The 15,788-nt window shown below is 31.6% G+C and overlaps 1 protein-coding gene across 1 annotated transcript in view; it reads left to right on the top strand.

Moving 5' to 3' along the window:
• The window catches only part of LOC129909316 (probable ATP-dependent RNA helicase CG8611), a 31,438-nt gene that overhangs the window by 4,849 nt on the left and 10,801 nt on the right, over window positions 1-15,788 (top strand). Inside the window, exons 4-5 of the mRNA XM_055986401.1 lie at window positions 6,454-6,644; window positions 6,708-6,859. Coding sequence (XP_055842376.1) covers window positions 6,454-6,644; window positions 6,708-6,859 — 343 coding nt within the window. The remainder of the gene's footprint in view (window positions 1-6,453; window positions 6,645-6,707; window positions 6,860-15,788) is intronic.

Genomic DNA, 15,788 nt, shown 5'->3' with positions numbered 1-15,788 from the left:
CTGTCTGTCTGTCTGTCTGTCTGTCTGTCTGTCTGTCTGTCTGTCTGTCTGTCTGTCTGTAAGAACCTCGAGCTACAGCTTAAACTACTGAAGCGATTTTCTTCAAAAAAGTTGATTTATTTCAAAAACGGCTCTAACGATTTTGATTAAAATTTTTCTGCTTACTGTTAGAAATAAGAGCCTCCTTTTATAATAAAAAAATATTTTTTGTACCGTTATTAACGGTACCTGCCATAGAACGGTTTTTTGGATTTATGAATTTCTCAAAAACGACAAAACAGATTTCGACCAAATTTTTAATACAGAAACGTTTAAACAATCATTATTTAAAAAACATTTAATTTTTCAAAAAACACATTTTTGGATTTTTAAAAAATATTTCAAAATTTTTTTTTGAAAAATCAATTTTTTGGAAACGAGTTGGTGAAAAATTTTGAAATTTTGAAATTTTGTTTTTATGTGTAAATTAATTATTTATTCAAAATTGCATATCAACTTTTTTTTTGAAAAATGTTAGAAAATTTTTATATATAAAAAATATTTTTTTTAAAAAACGGCTCTAACGATTTTCGAAAATTTTTTTCTAAAAATTCCTTTTTATACTAGAAATGAAATGGCATACTTAGTTTTTTGTAAAAGATCATTTAAAACGGCATTTAATTATTTATAAAAACAGATTTTATTTTTTTTGCACCACTAACGAAATTCCGTGAAAATATCAAATGTTAAATTTTCCCTTATTTTGTTCAATGAAAAACTTTAACATTAGAGTAACTTTTACCATAAGAGCAAGTACGTGCGACCCCAGTCGTGCAATTTATTTTTTTTTGATTTTTTAATGAGTTTTATTCAAAATAATATTTTATAATTTTATATTACATAAGTTTCATTATAAAGCAATCTTAAAGATTAGAAAGGGAACATTATTATTAACGAATTTCAAAAAAAGTTTTATCTCAAAGCATGTTTAGTGAATGCTTGAAGTTGCATATTTTCCCAAACTTGACACTATTATCGAGAGATTTGACATCTAGAAGACACACAGCCTTATTGTGAACTACAACTATCAATCGACAGATCTAACTTATGAGCCCACTGTCGTACCTGGGCGAAACGCTTTGGAGTTGAGGTCACTTGAACTTTAAAATTGTATTATATTAAATCGCTTCACTTAAAATAAAAATAATTTTTATTATTTTTTCTTCGTTATTTATAGTTATAATACTTTTGTTCTAAGCTTTGCATACATAAAATTTTATTAACGCGCTTTCCTTGAATCCTGTTACGTTGCTGGTTTAAAACTTGTGAAGCTTTTGAAAAAAAAAACTTTCTGATGGAACTGAGCTTGCTTTCAAAGATGTGAAGTAATTTTAACTGTAGATTTGGCACAGTGTGAAGATCATATTAAGAATGCATTTTCCGAGACCTATTCATAAGACTTATTCATAATATGTGATCACTAAAGAATAAGTAATAAAATTACTTTGCATATGATTCCAAATAATTAAACATATACAAAGGTCTTATGCTTCTCTTGGAAAATGTATTCTTAACATGAACTTCACACTGAACTGTAATATCTCTATAACCACTCATTCGATTTTCAAAATTAAAAATTAATTCGATTTTCAAAAAAAAAAATCACAAAAACCTTCCGGTTTGATATTATGGAATGCTAAAAACTGAAAAAAAAATTCGCGGTTTTTCGGGTACCGAGGTATCAGCACCGGTCTTTCAAAGTGGCAAACTTGGTTTAAAATGACTAGTGTTTATCCTTACAACATCTCAAAAAATCAGTATAGTGCAATTATTACTTACACTTTTCCAAACAGTTTTGTTTAAAACTCATTCGGGTTATTACCGTTTTTCAAGAGAAACTTTTCGTTGATTTGACAAGAACTGTTATTTTAAGCCATTGGAAATGGTTAATAAGTTCGTATTAAAAGTTCTTCTTTGCAATAGACCAAGTCTGATGGCTGTCGGTCCACCCAATCGATCCGTATTTAAAAAAATACACATACACAAAATTGCACGCAAGGTCATAATGATGCAAATAAAAATTTTTGTTTGTCATACTTAGTTTATATTTAATCAATCCCTTGAGGTCTGTTTACTTTTAAAGTCTAAAACTAACCAATTATTACGTTTTTATCGAAATTTAACAACATACTTTCAACTAAAAAAAGTCAAAAATAAAGAAAAAGTGCTAATTGAAAATGTACATTTCTGTTGTTTCTTGACAAAAAAAATTGCGTATTATCAAAGGATTTTACCTCTTCTTTATCTTATTATTACAAAGTTTGGATGTACCAGGTTCATACACCAACTGTCCCCTGATTTAGTAAAAAAAAAATAAAATCCTCAATTTTGTAAATTTTTCTTCATTGATTTTAGTATTTTAGTCAAAACTAATTTTTAAAATTTTTTAACCACCTTAACTTGATAGAAAATTTAATTTGCTATAAAAAGTGTCTTTGAACCATTCCAAAGTTATGCTTGGTTTTCGAGTTAAATACAAAAAAAAAAAAAACTGAAACCGACCATTGTTGCCGTGTTCTCATAAATGCACCAATGGATTTAGTCGCATTTATGGCTGGAGTATACTTTTATGCCAAGGAATCAGTTCACTGCAGTATAGAGCTTGTGTCTGTCCTTATTAAAAATAACGTTTCTAATGACCTAAACTTAGTGAAATGTAAAAACATTACTAGGTCTAGTGGAAGAGTAGCATCATTTAAAGTTTCAGTTCCCGAACCTATGTTTAATTTGTTGATGCACCCTTCATCATGGCCTGATAACACATTTATTCAAGAATTTGTAAACAAAAACACACAAGGGTCAAAAATCCATTTAAATGCAGCTCCAAAAAACTAATATGCTTGTCCCTTTATTATCAAAATGTAAGGGGACTCCGCTCCAAAGCTTCTGATGTATTCTTAAAGTCGCAAGAGCTTCCTTTTGATGTTTTTGCTTTAAGCGAAACTAATTTAACTAATGATTTTAATAGTAATGAATTTTTTTCATCAGACTATAATGTTTACCGTAAAGATGGTCAGTTAGAATTAGGGAATAGGTGTGGAAGAGGGGTTCTTATTGCTGTTAACACTAGTTACGACAGTTCTCTGATTGAAATTCCTAATACCGAAAACATTGAAATGATTTGTGTAAAAATTAAACTTATGCGAAAAAACATTTATATTATGTGCTGCTATTTGCGACCTTGCAGCCCCATCGAAACTTATCAAAATCTCATTAATGCAGTTGACTTCTTGGATGACACTATTGAAGTTCATGATAACTTATTGGTCCTAGGTGATTTTAATCTTCCTAATCTGTCGTGGTCAAAGTCCGATGATGACTCACATTTTATTGCAACTAACGCAACAACCGAAAAAGAAACTTTATTCACTGATAATCTGTCTGATTGCGGCTTACTTCAGATTAGCGATATAAAAAATAACTTGAATAGGCAACTCGATCTGATCTTCTCCAATGATGCTCATAACTGCATCGTAAAGGAAAGTAGCCTTATTCTCTCAACTATTGACCTGTATCATCCACCACTATGCTTAAGCTTCGCCTATGAACATTGTAACTCAGAAGTAGAGTCTGAAAAACAATATTGTTTTAATTTCCGGAAGGCTAATTTTAACAAACTGAATGAGCTTCTAAGTAATATAAATTTTGATCTTATTTTAAATAGTGTCAACGATAGTATCGATAGTTTAACCACCAATTTTTACGTAGCCATTTTCGAATGTTTTTACCAGTCAGTACCATATTCACAAAAGAAAAATATGTCTTCTTCACCCCCATGGTATTCAAAGGAGCTTCGTTCTCTACGCAACTCCCGAAACGCTCTATGGAAGAAATATTTAAGATCTAGATCAGACATGGATTTTTCTCTTTATATGGATGTAAGCAATGAATTTTCGAGCCTTTCAAAACTTCTCTACGATGACTACATCAATCAAATGCAATTTGATTTAATTTCAAACCCTAAGCGTTTTTGGCAATTTATTAATCTAAAAAGAAAGTCAGACGGTTATCCTAATACCTTAAATTATTTAAATCACTCTTCTAGTGATTCTAAAGTTATAACTAATTTATTTGCCAATTTTTTCAGCCTTGCGTTTTCTGATAGTAACTTTGTGCCTGATAGTAACTACTTCACCTACATGAATAACTGTAACCAAACATCTTTAGTATCAATTAATATTACTGTTGAAGACGTGATACAAAAAATTCATAAACTTAAGAATGATTTCTCATCGGGTCCTGATGGCTTGCCCGCGATTGTACTAAAAAAGTGTGTAGCCCATTTAGCCTCACCTATTGCCACTCTGTTTCAAAAATCCATAACTCTAGGGTTTTTTCCATCAATCTGGAAGGATTCATTCATCATCCCTATTCACAAAAAGGGGTGCAAAAGTGATATTGCTAACTATAGACCAATTGCCAAATTATCGTGCATCCCAAAACTTTTTGAAAGTATTATCTTCGACACACTATATTTTAATTGTAAATCATTGTTTTCAGCCAGACAACACGGTTTTCTGAAAGGCAAATCTACGACCACTAATTTAACCGAGTTTGTATCGTACACTTTGAAATCATTAGAAAATAAGAACGAAGTTGATGTCATTGCTACAGACTTTAGCAAGGCGTTTGATAGAATATCACATAAAATTATATCGTTTAAACTTAAAGCTCTAGGATTTCCTCCCGGTTTTATTCAATGGATGAATTCATACCTTTATAATCGTAAATATCAAGTACTTTTTAGATCTTCAATCTCAGATCCATTTATTGCAAAGTCGGGCGTCCCACAAGGAAGTCATTTAGGCCCCATAATTTTTATTTTGACAATCAATGACGTAGAATCAGTCATTCAGCATTGTGAAGTCTCTACGTACGCAGATGATATGAAAATCTTTAGGACAATTTCATCGTCAAACGACCCTTTGCTTTTGCAAATTGATTTAGACAATTTCTTTGTTTGGTGTCAGAAAAATAACTTAGATCTTAATGTTGAAAAATGCCAAGCAATCACATATTCCCGCAAACGACTCCGTCCTCCACCACGTGACTATTTTATCAATGAATGTATTGTTTCAAGAGTAACAACCATTAAGGATTTGGGTGTAATTTGTGATAATGAACTTAACTTCAGATCCCACTATGACAATATTATATCTAGGGCTAATTCTGCTTTAGGTTTCGTCAAGCGCTGGTCTAAAGAGTTTTCTGACCCTTACGTTACGAAATCACTTTATACCACGTTTGTGAGGCCTTTACTTGAATATGCTAGCCAAGTCTGGTCCCCTTATCACCAAGTCCACATCAAGAGAATTGAAGCAGTACAGCGTAGATTCCTCCGTTTTGCCTTAAGAGGACTTCCGTGGGTTGATAATTTCAACTTGCCCCCTTATCAAGAACGTTTGCAACTCATTAACTTACAATCTTTAGAAAAACGTCGCGAAGTTGCCGATATTATTTTCATACACCAAATTTTATGTAATGTAATTGAAAACTCCACCCTCCTTGAGCAAATTAGTTTTAACGTAAGTTCCTATTCTCTCAGAACGACCCCGCAATTTCATCAAGCTCTTCATAGAACTGATTATGGCAAAAATGAACCGATTACGAGAATGTTAAGGAATGTTAATAAAAATTGTAATATTTTTGATTGTAATAACAGCAAGATCACACAAAAAAACCTACTATATGGTATTTCATAGCCCTCTTGGACCTAAAGATTAGTAAAGATTAGTAAATAGTGAAATAGTAAAAGAGAAACTGAAACTGGACTTTTTATTTTTTTTACTGATCTAACAAGTGCTTAAGCATGCTTTTTTATTTTATTTATTGTTTTTTTTTTCTACACTTTTTTAATTTTTTTTTAATTATTTTTAAATTTTAACTTTATTTAATACTTTATTTTAATTTTGTTTCTATTTGGTTGTATGTTTCCCCATGCTCCCATATAGATACATATTTATTTTTACATTTTGTATCTGCTTGTAATAAGCAGCCCCGCTCTTATCTCGTGTTTATTTTTTTCTTCAAAAAACTCTAATTTAAGTGCCGATATGACTAGCAACCGCAAGTGCCATCATACTCGGTGTAAATGGACCCCAGCGCGTGCGGTATCTGGGGGGGAAAGAGGCGTGGGATAATTTAATACATTGTTCACTGCAGTATAGAGCTTCCCTTTCAGTTTAGGGAGCATTTTTCGGTTTCAGTAGATTGTTATACTGAGGGTTCTTATGAATTTGTTTAAATATTTGTTGCATACAACTTTGCCATCCATAATTTATTTTAGTCTCAACTTATTTTTTATAGGCTTTAAAATGTTTTCCAGGTCTCGAATACATACTTTTCTTTAATAATTTATTTTTTTATATCATTCCTATTTCCTAATAATATCATTCCTATTTCATATTTTCCCAGGATGTTGCTGGTCGTGGATTAGATGTTCCTGAAGTGAACCTTGTCATTCAATACTCTCCACCTCAAAAAGTATCAGATTTTGTTCATCGAGTTGGACGAACTGCTCGCGCTGGCAAAAGCGGTCGAGCCATTCTTTTCCTAACACCAAGTGAAACAAATTTTATTCGATTTTTAGAAGACAAAAGGATAAGGTTTGTTTTGAATACTAAATCGAAAGTTTTAACCAGACTGTTTTTTGTATTAATTTGTTTTAGAATTTCACAAGTTGACATGGATGTTTATTTAAATGCTCTAGTTGAAGCTGATTCAGAAGCGAGGAATATTCAAGAAGCTGCTTCGAATCTGCAGCATAAATTCCAAGAACTATTAGCTGATGATAAAGAAATGCATGACAAAGCTTGTAAAGGTAAGACGAATTAATTTAAACTTTTCATAATCAATAGAAACTTGTTTTGTAAACGAAGCCTTATTGAGTTATAATTTCTATTTCAATTAAATCTACCTCAACGCCAAGGATATCGTATTAAATTTCGTATTCTTTTTTCCTATCTGCTCATATATTGCTATTTATTGTTCAAGGTTTCATTTTTCAATTTTGAATTGAGTAAAGAAACAAATACTACAATAGTGTGGTTTAATTTTTTTTTGTCTGTCTATTTGAATTATATGTTAACCTTGCCAGAACAAACCAATTCTGGGACTAAATTTGTTGGGTGGGGAGATTTTTCACTCTTTCGTGAGCACTCTTTTGCGAAAAAAAACACAAAGTTGGGAACAAACTCTACATACTACATATATTTTCCAAGATTAGGACATTTATAATTATTTTTTTAATGGGTTATGTACTTAGAATTTAATCTCATTATATGTCTATTTTATGTAAATAAGAAAGAAAAGTACTTTTTCACTCTCAAATCAACTACACATTTCTTTTTGTCTGGGTAATAGTGTCTTCGTTCGGAGACTGTAAACGTTTTGACCGTTTGATGATACTAATGTGATAATACTAACGGCATATTGCTGAAACGAAACTTAAATATTTAAGTAGAACATAAACTCTTATTGATTGTCTCCTTTTTTCTTGGCTTAAACTGGCACATAAAGTTTTATGTTGAAAAACTAAGCCATCTTGTGTTTTATATTTCAATGACATCTCAATTTAGCAAAAGTTTAGAAGTAGCTTCTTCCTCTGTCGGGCAAAGTAAGCATTTCTATTTCAGTTCTAGTAAGTTCATCCGCTTTACTACTTTACGGAATCCCTCTATGCTTCGTTACCCAACAGAGGTCAATATTGAACTGTTTCTACATTTCCATCTCAAACGATCGACATTGAGGGATGTTGACTTGAACATTTTTATTGAAGACTAGCTAAAAGTTCGTGTAGTCGAAGTGACTTGGGATTGAATAATTTCAGGATGGTTGTTTTGCCAATAAAGTTATTGGAATTGAATTGATGTGTTCGTGGCCATTCGCACATTGTAAATATTGGGGATGTGAGATTTATAATTATGTTAAAAATAGCTAGAAATGTAGAATAAGAGGCTATGCTGATACACAGGCTATCTCATCGCTGGATTTTTTATAGTTTACCTTGATTAGTCGCTTAACTAAGACAGTCCATCGCAAGGTCACTCTATACGTTAGTTTCTGGCTAATCATTGTATTTAGTAACATGAAGAGGAAAGTCCCATTTGTTTTTCTACGGCTTTCTTAAAAAAAAGTGCAACAGTTCGTTTTTATTAGGTTAACTCCCAGATCTCATCGATAATCCTGTTTGATTAGATTGTAAAAGTTTTTCTAGTGTTTTTAAACGTAAAGATGATAAAACAGGTCTTAATCTTACCAATTAACATGAGAGCATGCACCAACTTTTGGAATAAAAACAATTTTATATTTTCTCCATAGTGAGAGAATATGAATCAAAAGTATTTTCAGAATTGTCTCAAGAATGAGTATCCATATCCATGCTGGTATCCAAATGACTCGTATGGATCAAAAGAGAAGTGTGTATCTAATAGCAAGTTGAAAGATTCTTCACATGAATTGGTACAGGCTGACTGGGTTTGTTGAGGGCATGGTTCTAAATTTTAATGCTTCAAAGGTATCTTTTATTTCTCCTCATTTGCTTTAGGTAGCTCCTCACAGATTCATGTAGTCCCAAAATAAAGATTCTTTTGTATTTGTATATATCGCTCGGTTGAAAAAAAAACCAACAATGAAGTTGAGCTCCGGTTTGATTAGACTTTAAAGGGTGTCCCTATGAATATGTGAATAATCATATTACAGTTTTGTATTTAATCTTAATAAGAAAAGAGGCAGCACACATTTTGATGTCGAAATCTTATAATTTTGATACAGTTTTCGGTCTGCTCACGTCGAAAGTGGTTTTAAGAAATATTTAAGACGGAAAAATATACATATTTTTAAAATTGTTGCCGAATAAAGTTTGTTTGATACAGTTTTTTTGTTTTCAATATAAAATAAATTTAAAATTGTAGCACCAAACCATAAAACACAATGCATAGATGAGTGCACGCGATTATGTTTTGCTAAAAAGCTTTAATTTGTTCTGTTCGTAAAATAAATGTCGCGTTTTGTTCAGATTAATCAATGTCATAAGCAAACATGTGACCCTCAATCTGACCTACTTGTATTTGAGCCTCCAAAAAATACCAAAAAAAAAAACAAAATTCCCTTACCAAAACCAGAACTTCCGATTATAAATGAACAGAACATTTGACCTTACATTTGAAAAAACTTTTATTCCACCAAATCTATCAAGCTGTTCTATTGGTCATTAAACGAACCTAATCTAATGAAACCACCCACCGTTGACGTAATTAAGGTCGCAAGCGTACTAACCATAAATCCTCTTAACATAAAATACTTCGCCCCCAGTCAATGAGCCACGTGCTTTCTCTCAAATAAGCGTTACTACACACAAAATCAAAATGAAAATAAAACTCATACTCAAATAAAAATGCTTGTATCACAAAATACAAAAAAAAAGAGAAAAAACGCGTATACAATTTTCCAGCCACATAAATTATGCCACGAAATACTAATTGCTGAGGTTTTCAACGTTGTTCGTACGAAAACTTTGGTAACTTTTAATAATAGATTCAAAAAAGGCGGGCATTAGTCACTGTCTTGAGTCTTCCATTGCTGCTGCGAGAACATTTCGTCGATAGGATATTGTACTGCTGTGTTTATTATTACTGTTGAGGCGATAAGCGGAAGGACTTCATTGCTGTTAGCGTCGTCATCGTGGGGGAGTAAAGTTGTTTTCTATTTATTACAAGAATAGGTTGGAGAAAAGTACTTTCTCGTAAATACCTTTTTCTAGTCGACGCGTGGATTGGCTCTTTGGTTTTGTTTAGTTGTAAGAAAATGGGTATACGATAAAAGCAACTAAGTTCACTTAAGAATCTGGAGTTTGGGGCTAAGAACTTTGCTGTTTTATTGCCACAATTATGCTGCAATGCGATAATTAATTAGCGGTTTGTACGGTTAAGACTGTTAAACGGTTTGTGCTTGGGAAATTAAAATAAATTGAGAGAATTTTATGAAAAATGTTGTTGTTGGGAAGTCATAAGTCATAGTCAGGTGAAGGCAGAACTGTATAGTACGATTAGTACTTTTGATAAAAATATGCAAATGAAATTAATAGTAAAATGTGAATAATGTTGGGTGAATAGTTTATAACATACATGCCATTATTTTATGTATGCTAGTCTTAAAAACAATAAATTTACAAACCTATGTACCTTTTGTTTACCATTTAAAGACCAAGGTGGAACTTTTTTTCTATTCGTAACGCGTAACAAAGATATTCTAGACTTTTTTAATTCCAAAAGTATTTATGTTTGGAACCCTAGTTAAAGAAATACCTTTATCCATTTCAGTCCTGCTGGGAATTTTTATACTAAAAGTGAGTTCTTTGATCGGAATATTAACAAAAATTTGTTTTTAGATAAATAACGGTAAAAATAGATATTAGATATGTGCTTATTATTAGAAACAAAAAAGGGCCACTTGTTTCATAAGAACCCAATAACGGGTAACTAGGTGCTCCTGATGAAAAAAATGTTCTTCCTTAAATCGGGAGGTTGTGCATTGGTTTGGAAAGAACAAGTTTTTACAAGAGAGTAAGCTAGTTTTTTTAAGTTAAAAAAGATATTTTTCTTTTGTGTTAAATAATAAATATTAGGAACGATGAATTCTTCAAGAACATAGTTTTTCTTGGAACCTTTTTTCGTACAAATCTAAAGGAGTATTAATGTGGGTGTTATTCATTCTTTTTTTTACTAGTAGATTCAATTATCTGTTATGTACTAGGATGTAGGGGAAATAAAATAGGATTCTCCTATTGAGCTACATAGGTATAACTGTTTCCCAGAAGTTTGCAAGGGGTTGGGGTCAAAATTCTGCCGGGGTCAAAATTCTTTTGTCAAAATTCTGCTTTCAAAATTCTGCTTTCAAAATTCTGCTTTACAAAATTCTGCTTTCAAAATTCTGCTTTTCAAAATTCTGGGGTCGAATGCTGTAAATACGATTACGATTTAACGATAATGATTACGATCATTCGTTAACGTTTTTACTATTTATGTCTCTATTTATTTAGTAGAAAAAGATAGGGACACATAGCAACCATACGTTAACGAACGTATGCCGTAATTCGACCCCTGTTTTTTTTAAATTCTGTTTTTCAAAATTCTGCTTTTCATGATTCTGTTTTTCAAAAGCGCGCGCTTTTTAACATTTTCCAAACCCTTTTTTAATTTTTTGCAGAATTCTTTAAAATCTCCTTCTTGAAAAATTATCTGCTTATTTGATTACTTACCTTAGTAATTTGTCATTCTTTGAATGCAAATTAATTTTTGTTTTATAAATGAATAAATTTGAAAATATTGAGAAAAGGTTTTTAATACTAAACATTTCCGAAAAAAATTCAAAATTTTTTTATTTATCAAATATAAAGATGAATATTCAAAAATTTTGAATAAGAAAAGGAATATTTTGTATCAAACAACATCGGTTCCAATAAGTTATAGAATTTATTTGAAAGAAAGTCAGTCTATGCATTTAAAAAAATATTTGCGACACTTAAACAAAAAAATTTAGGAAAGTACCAATGTTGAATTACATTAATGAGGTGTATTTGTCTTTAGTCAGCGCATATGCTCTAAAAAAAAATACAGAGTTGGCAGAATATTTTTGTTTAAGTTTAATACTGGCAGAATTTTGAAAAGCAGAATTTTAAAAAACAGAATTTTCGTTAAAAAAGCAGAATTTTGAAGCCAGAATTTTGACCCGATCCCATTTGCAAGTCCTTCCAGCAAATACGGTCTGGAGCTTTGATTTGTTTTTTTACACAGATGTGAATGGTGTAAAATAAATCAGGGGTAGGATTCTGTATTGTGTAAACGAACAAACTTTAGCGGGGTATTCGTCGGAGTAGTTGATAGAATTGATATAATTAATGTTATTCTGAAGAAAAGAAATTCTAAAATTCGTATGAATTTTGAAAATTTCCCTATCCGATGAATAATTCAAATATTTCCAAATCTGTTCTTTGCAGCAACAAAATAATCGAAACATAAAACGAGCAATATATGGTAATTTTTTGTTTGTATTTATTAAAACCAGAAACATTTCGAAATGAAGAAATAATAATTTACGTATTTATAATAGAAATATGTTTTCCGAGGGTTATTGTGGTCAAATAGTTGTAATGAAACAAATTTTGTATCATTCACTTTTCCCGACGTTTTGCTGCCTTCTTCAGAACTTTTCATTGGGGTACACAGTGGTGTCTTTCATACTTTTTGGTGTAAAAAATCATTTGAATGGTCATTACTTGACAAAAAGTAATAAAATGAATGAAATGGAGAATACGAAAAAGTAGTCAATTTTTTCTCAAAATGACTGACGGCTTTAAAGTGGTGGATCGTATAAGCGTTGAAATTTAACTCAATTGGAATCAAATAAGCGTTTGATCTTAGATTTGGTTGAGTAAAGCTGTTCATACACTCAGCGAAATAGTTATAGGGACAATTTTATTTAATTGTTTTCAGATACATAAAGGATATAATTTTTCTTTTATAAATAAGAAGACAAATATATGGGGGATTATTTCCATGTGTTTTTATTTAAATCATTAGAATAAACGTTATTTTTTCCGGGTCTGGAGCGAAATAATTATAAGTCCACAGCTGTTTTTCTCTCTAAAAGTGAAGTTTAGCGAGATAGCATGTAACTAAACGTAATTAAATTAATTGGAAAATTAATTTACAGCTTTTATATCAATTTCATAAGTAAAAGTTTTTAGTCATATCAAAATGCGACCTGGAAAATCTATGACATAAACTGTATTTGGCAAAATAAAGGCTGTGCTACCAGGATATCGCTAGAGGATAAGAAAGGTCCAATGGAGTGATTAATAATTTTACTAACAAAGGTGATTGGTTTTGTTACCTTTAACTTCCAGGAAGAAAACCGTGGTTCAACGATTATGTTTAAAACTAACGATTAAAAAACATCGAATCATACAATATTACAGTGTTCCACAAAATTGAATATTTTATTTTTCGCTGAACCAAAATATATTTTATTATTTGTTGAAAACAGCCTAATAACAGTGGAATATTTACAAAATATATTTTTCTATGAAATTTTAATAATCTTAGTTCGAATTCAAAGTAAAAAAAACCTATGTAGTCACGGTTCAACGTTCAAGGATCTACAAGGAACTGCGAATAAGAAAAAAATCACAATTATTTTTTCAGGAAGTATCTATGAAACTATCAATATGTGTTGTTTTTTGTTTCTTAAACCTGCTACTTTAACCTGCTACCTACAACTTTATTTGTGCTTTGGTGTCAAAAAAGTTCATGGTTTTGAGTGAAGTGTTTTTTTTAAGCGCAATTTTGCATTTAAAAAAAAGTTTTAAAAAACTTGGAACGTTAAAGTAAAATTAAAGCAAATATCTTAAGTATCTACTTATGTGTGAATTTGGGTGAGAACGAACCCATCATATTTATTAAAAATACATTTTTTCTATTTTTTCTCCCAGCATTTTTATTCTAAATGCAACTTAAAACTCTTATGACCTTGATTCACCAGTTAAAAATATGTCTCAAAATTAATAATTAAATAAATATGTATACATTTTTAAATTGCAATTTCCAACCACTTTATTGTATACTCACGAGTTCATTAAAAACAATAAAATAACTTTTCCGTTGAGAAATACAAAACAAAACAAAAAAAACTAATTCCTATTCAAAATTCAATGAAGTGAATTACAAGCCACAAAAAGCACTTAATCCATTCGATTTGTTTTCTTCTTTCTCGCGTATCACTTCACCTTCTTATAACTACCCTCTCTCCACTCCATCCCACCCTTCGACCATAATAGTGTACAGAAATGCTTGACTTTATATGTGTGGTAACACTGGTAACTTATAAAAATCCAAAATTGACGGGGGTTGCTGCTTCAGGATTCTCCATGTAACGGTTTGACTAATAGAAACACCACTTAAAGCAAATAAAACTGTAATAAAATCACCCCGAAAAGCAAACACTCAGCAGGGGTTCGAGCAAAACCGAGGACAAGTTGGAACACCCAATCCAACCCACTCATATACTTCGAAACACTTATCCTTTTGCCACGGAGCCACGAAGACTGTAAAACAATAAACTGAACCAATCAAAAAGCCATTTCGGCTATTCATTTCAACAATGGAAACGTCGTCGTCGGCGTCTCCGTCGTCCTCAACCTCAATCCTCATCCTCGTCCTTTTCGACGTCGTCGACCGGATGACGAAAGAATTTCCCTTAGTGCCGCACTTTTAATGCACTAAACTTAGTTGTGTAGTAGATCGGGCTGTCCAAGTTCTCGTCGACTTGGGCTCTATATAGGAAATCACTCTTTATGGGTGGCAGACTGGCAGGCTCTTCGACCATAAGGACTCGGCGAGAACTTTGGTACTTGGGAAAAGATTCTTTTTTTTTTTTATTTTTGTAAAATGAACATCGGTAAAGGAACCCTTATTGCAAGCCTCACACACAAGTTATACAATTGAAATTGAAAGTTAAATTGTTAAGAGTCCTTATTTTATTTTTAAGGGTTTGAGGGTGAGTTTGCATTTTATGTGTAGCGAATGAAGAGCGGCTTTTTGTCCACAATTACATTGATTTTTACAATATGGATTGTGTGTGTTGTTGTTGAGCTTCGTTATATAAAATATACATACCTCCCTACTCGTACGTACATATATTTCAACGAATGATGAGAAATTGAATTTTAAACTTTTCTAAATGGGAATTTTATTGAAAACGATACAGAAAATGAAGAACAGTTTTTATGGCTTTTGTTAATGGGAGAATGAGTTTGCAGTTCGAATTTTTAGTATAAATTTTCTTTTATGTTATAATAAGAGAAAAGATGATGTGAGGATTTTTAATATTTTTATTGATTTTCGTTTCCTGGGAAAAATGGAATAAAGTTTAACAAAAAACGTGGTTTTATTTATTTGTTTGACTGTTAATCGCAGTATATCTACATATGTAACTACTATTTTTTGAAGAGATCTTCAGGAAGAATTTACAAACATGAAGAAAATGACATTAAATTTTGTAAAACTTACTGTCAATATAAAAAAAATTATGAAAAAACCCCACTTGTTATACTATACCTACTGTTGTAGATAATTTTTTTTAATAAGTTAAAGGAATATGCTTCAAAGGAAAATGGTGGAGAACCGCAAATGATCGCGGTTTATCTCGAAAATAAAAAACTGCGGAGAATGATGAAAGAATCCACGGTTCATCGTGTAGGACTTCGGAAAAAAACGTGGAATTTCGTAAACGACCGCAGAAAACAAAAATGCGATTCTTAACGTTTTTTTTTCATTCGCGGTGTTAGCGTTTTTTTTTTTTGCGATGAACCGCGGTAAATCCGCGGTTATTCCTCATGGCTTTTTCGTAGTTCTCCACGTTTTTTTTTCACTGTCCTTCACGGATTTTTTCCGCGCTCATTCGCGGTGTTCCATTATTTCCTGTGAACCGTGGTTTTTTCACGATCGTGCACGTTTTTTTTTCTGCGGTCATTTGCGGTGTTTTACGTTTTTTTTATTAACGCGGTTCTCCTCAAAGGAGATGACCCATTTTTCTATGGAGTCTGGGCCCAGGGCGTACACCAACGAGACTATTATCAAATGAAAGCTTATATTGAGCCCTATTAGTGAGCTAAATATTTTTAAAATTGGTTTTGGAGATTTTGAGATACGAGTATTTGAGTCTGAAGTTGGGGACGAAAAAATCAGAAAAAT

The sequence above is a fragment of the Episyrphus balteatus genome, chromosome 2 (assembly GCF_945859705.1).
Source record: "Episyrphus balteatus chromosome 2, idEpiBalt1.1, whole genome shotgun sequence".
Taxonomy (NCBI): domain Eukaryota; kingdom Metazoa; phylum Arthropoda; class Insecta; order Diptera; family Syrphidae; genus Episyrphus; species Episyrphus balteatus.
Note: the sequence above shows the minus strand (reverse complement) of the source record. Positions and strands in the feature narration are given on the sequence as shown.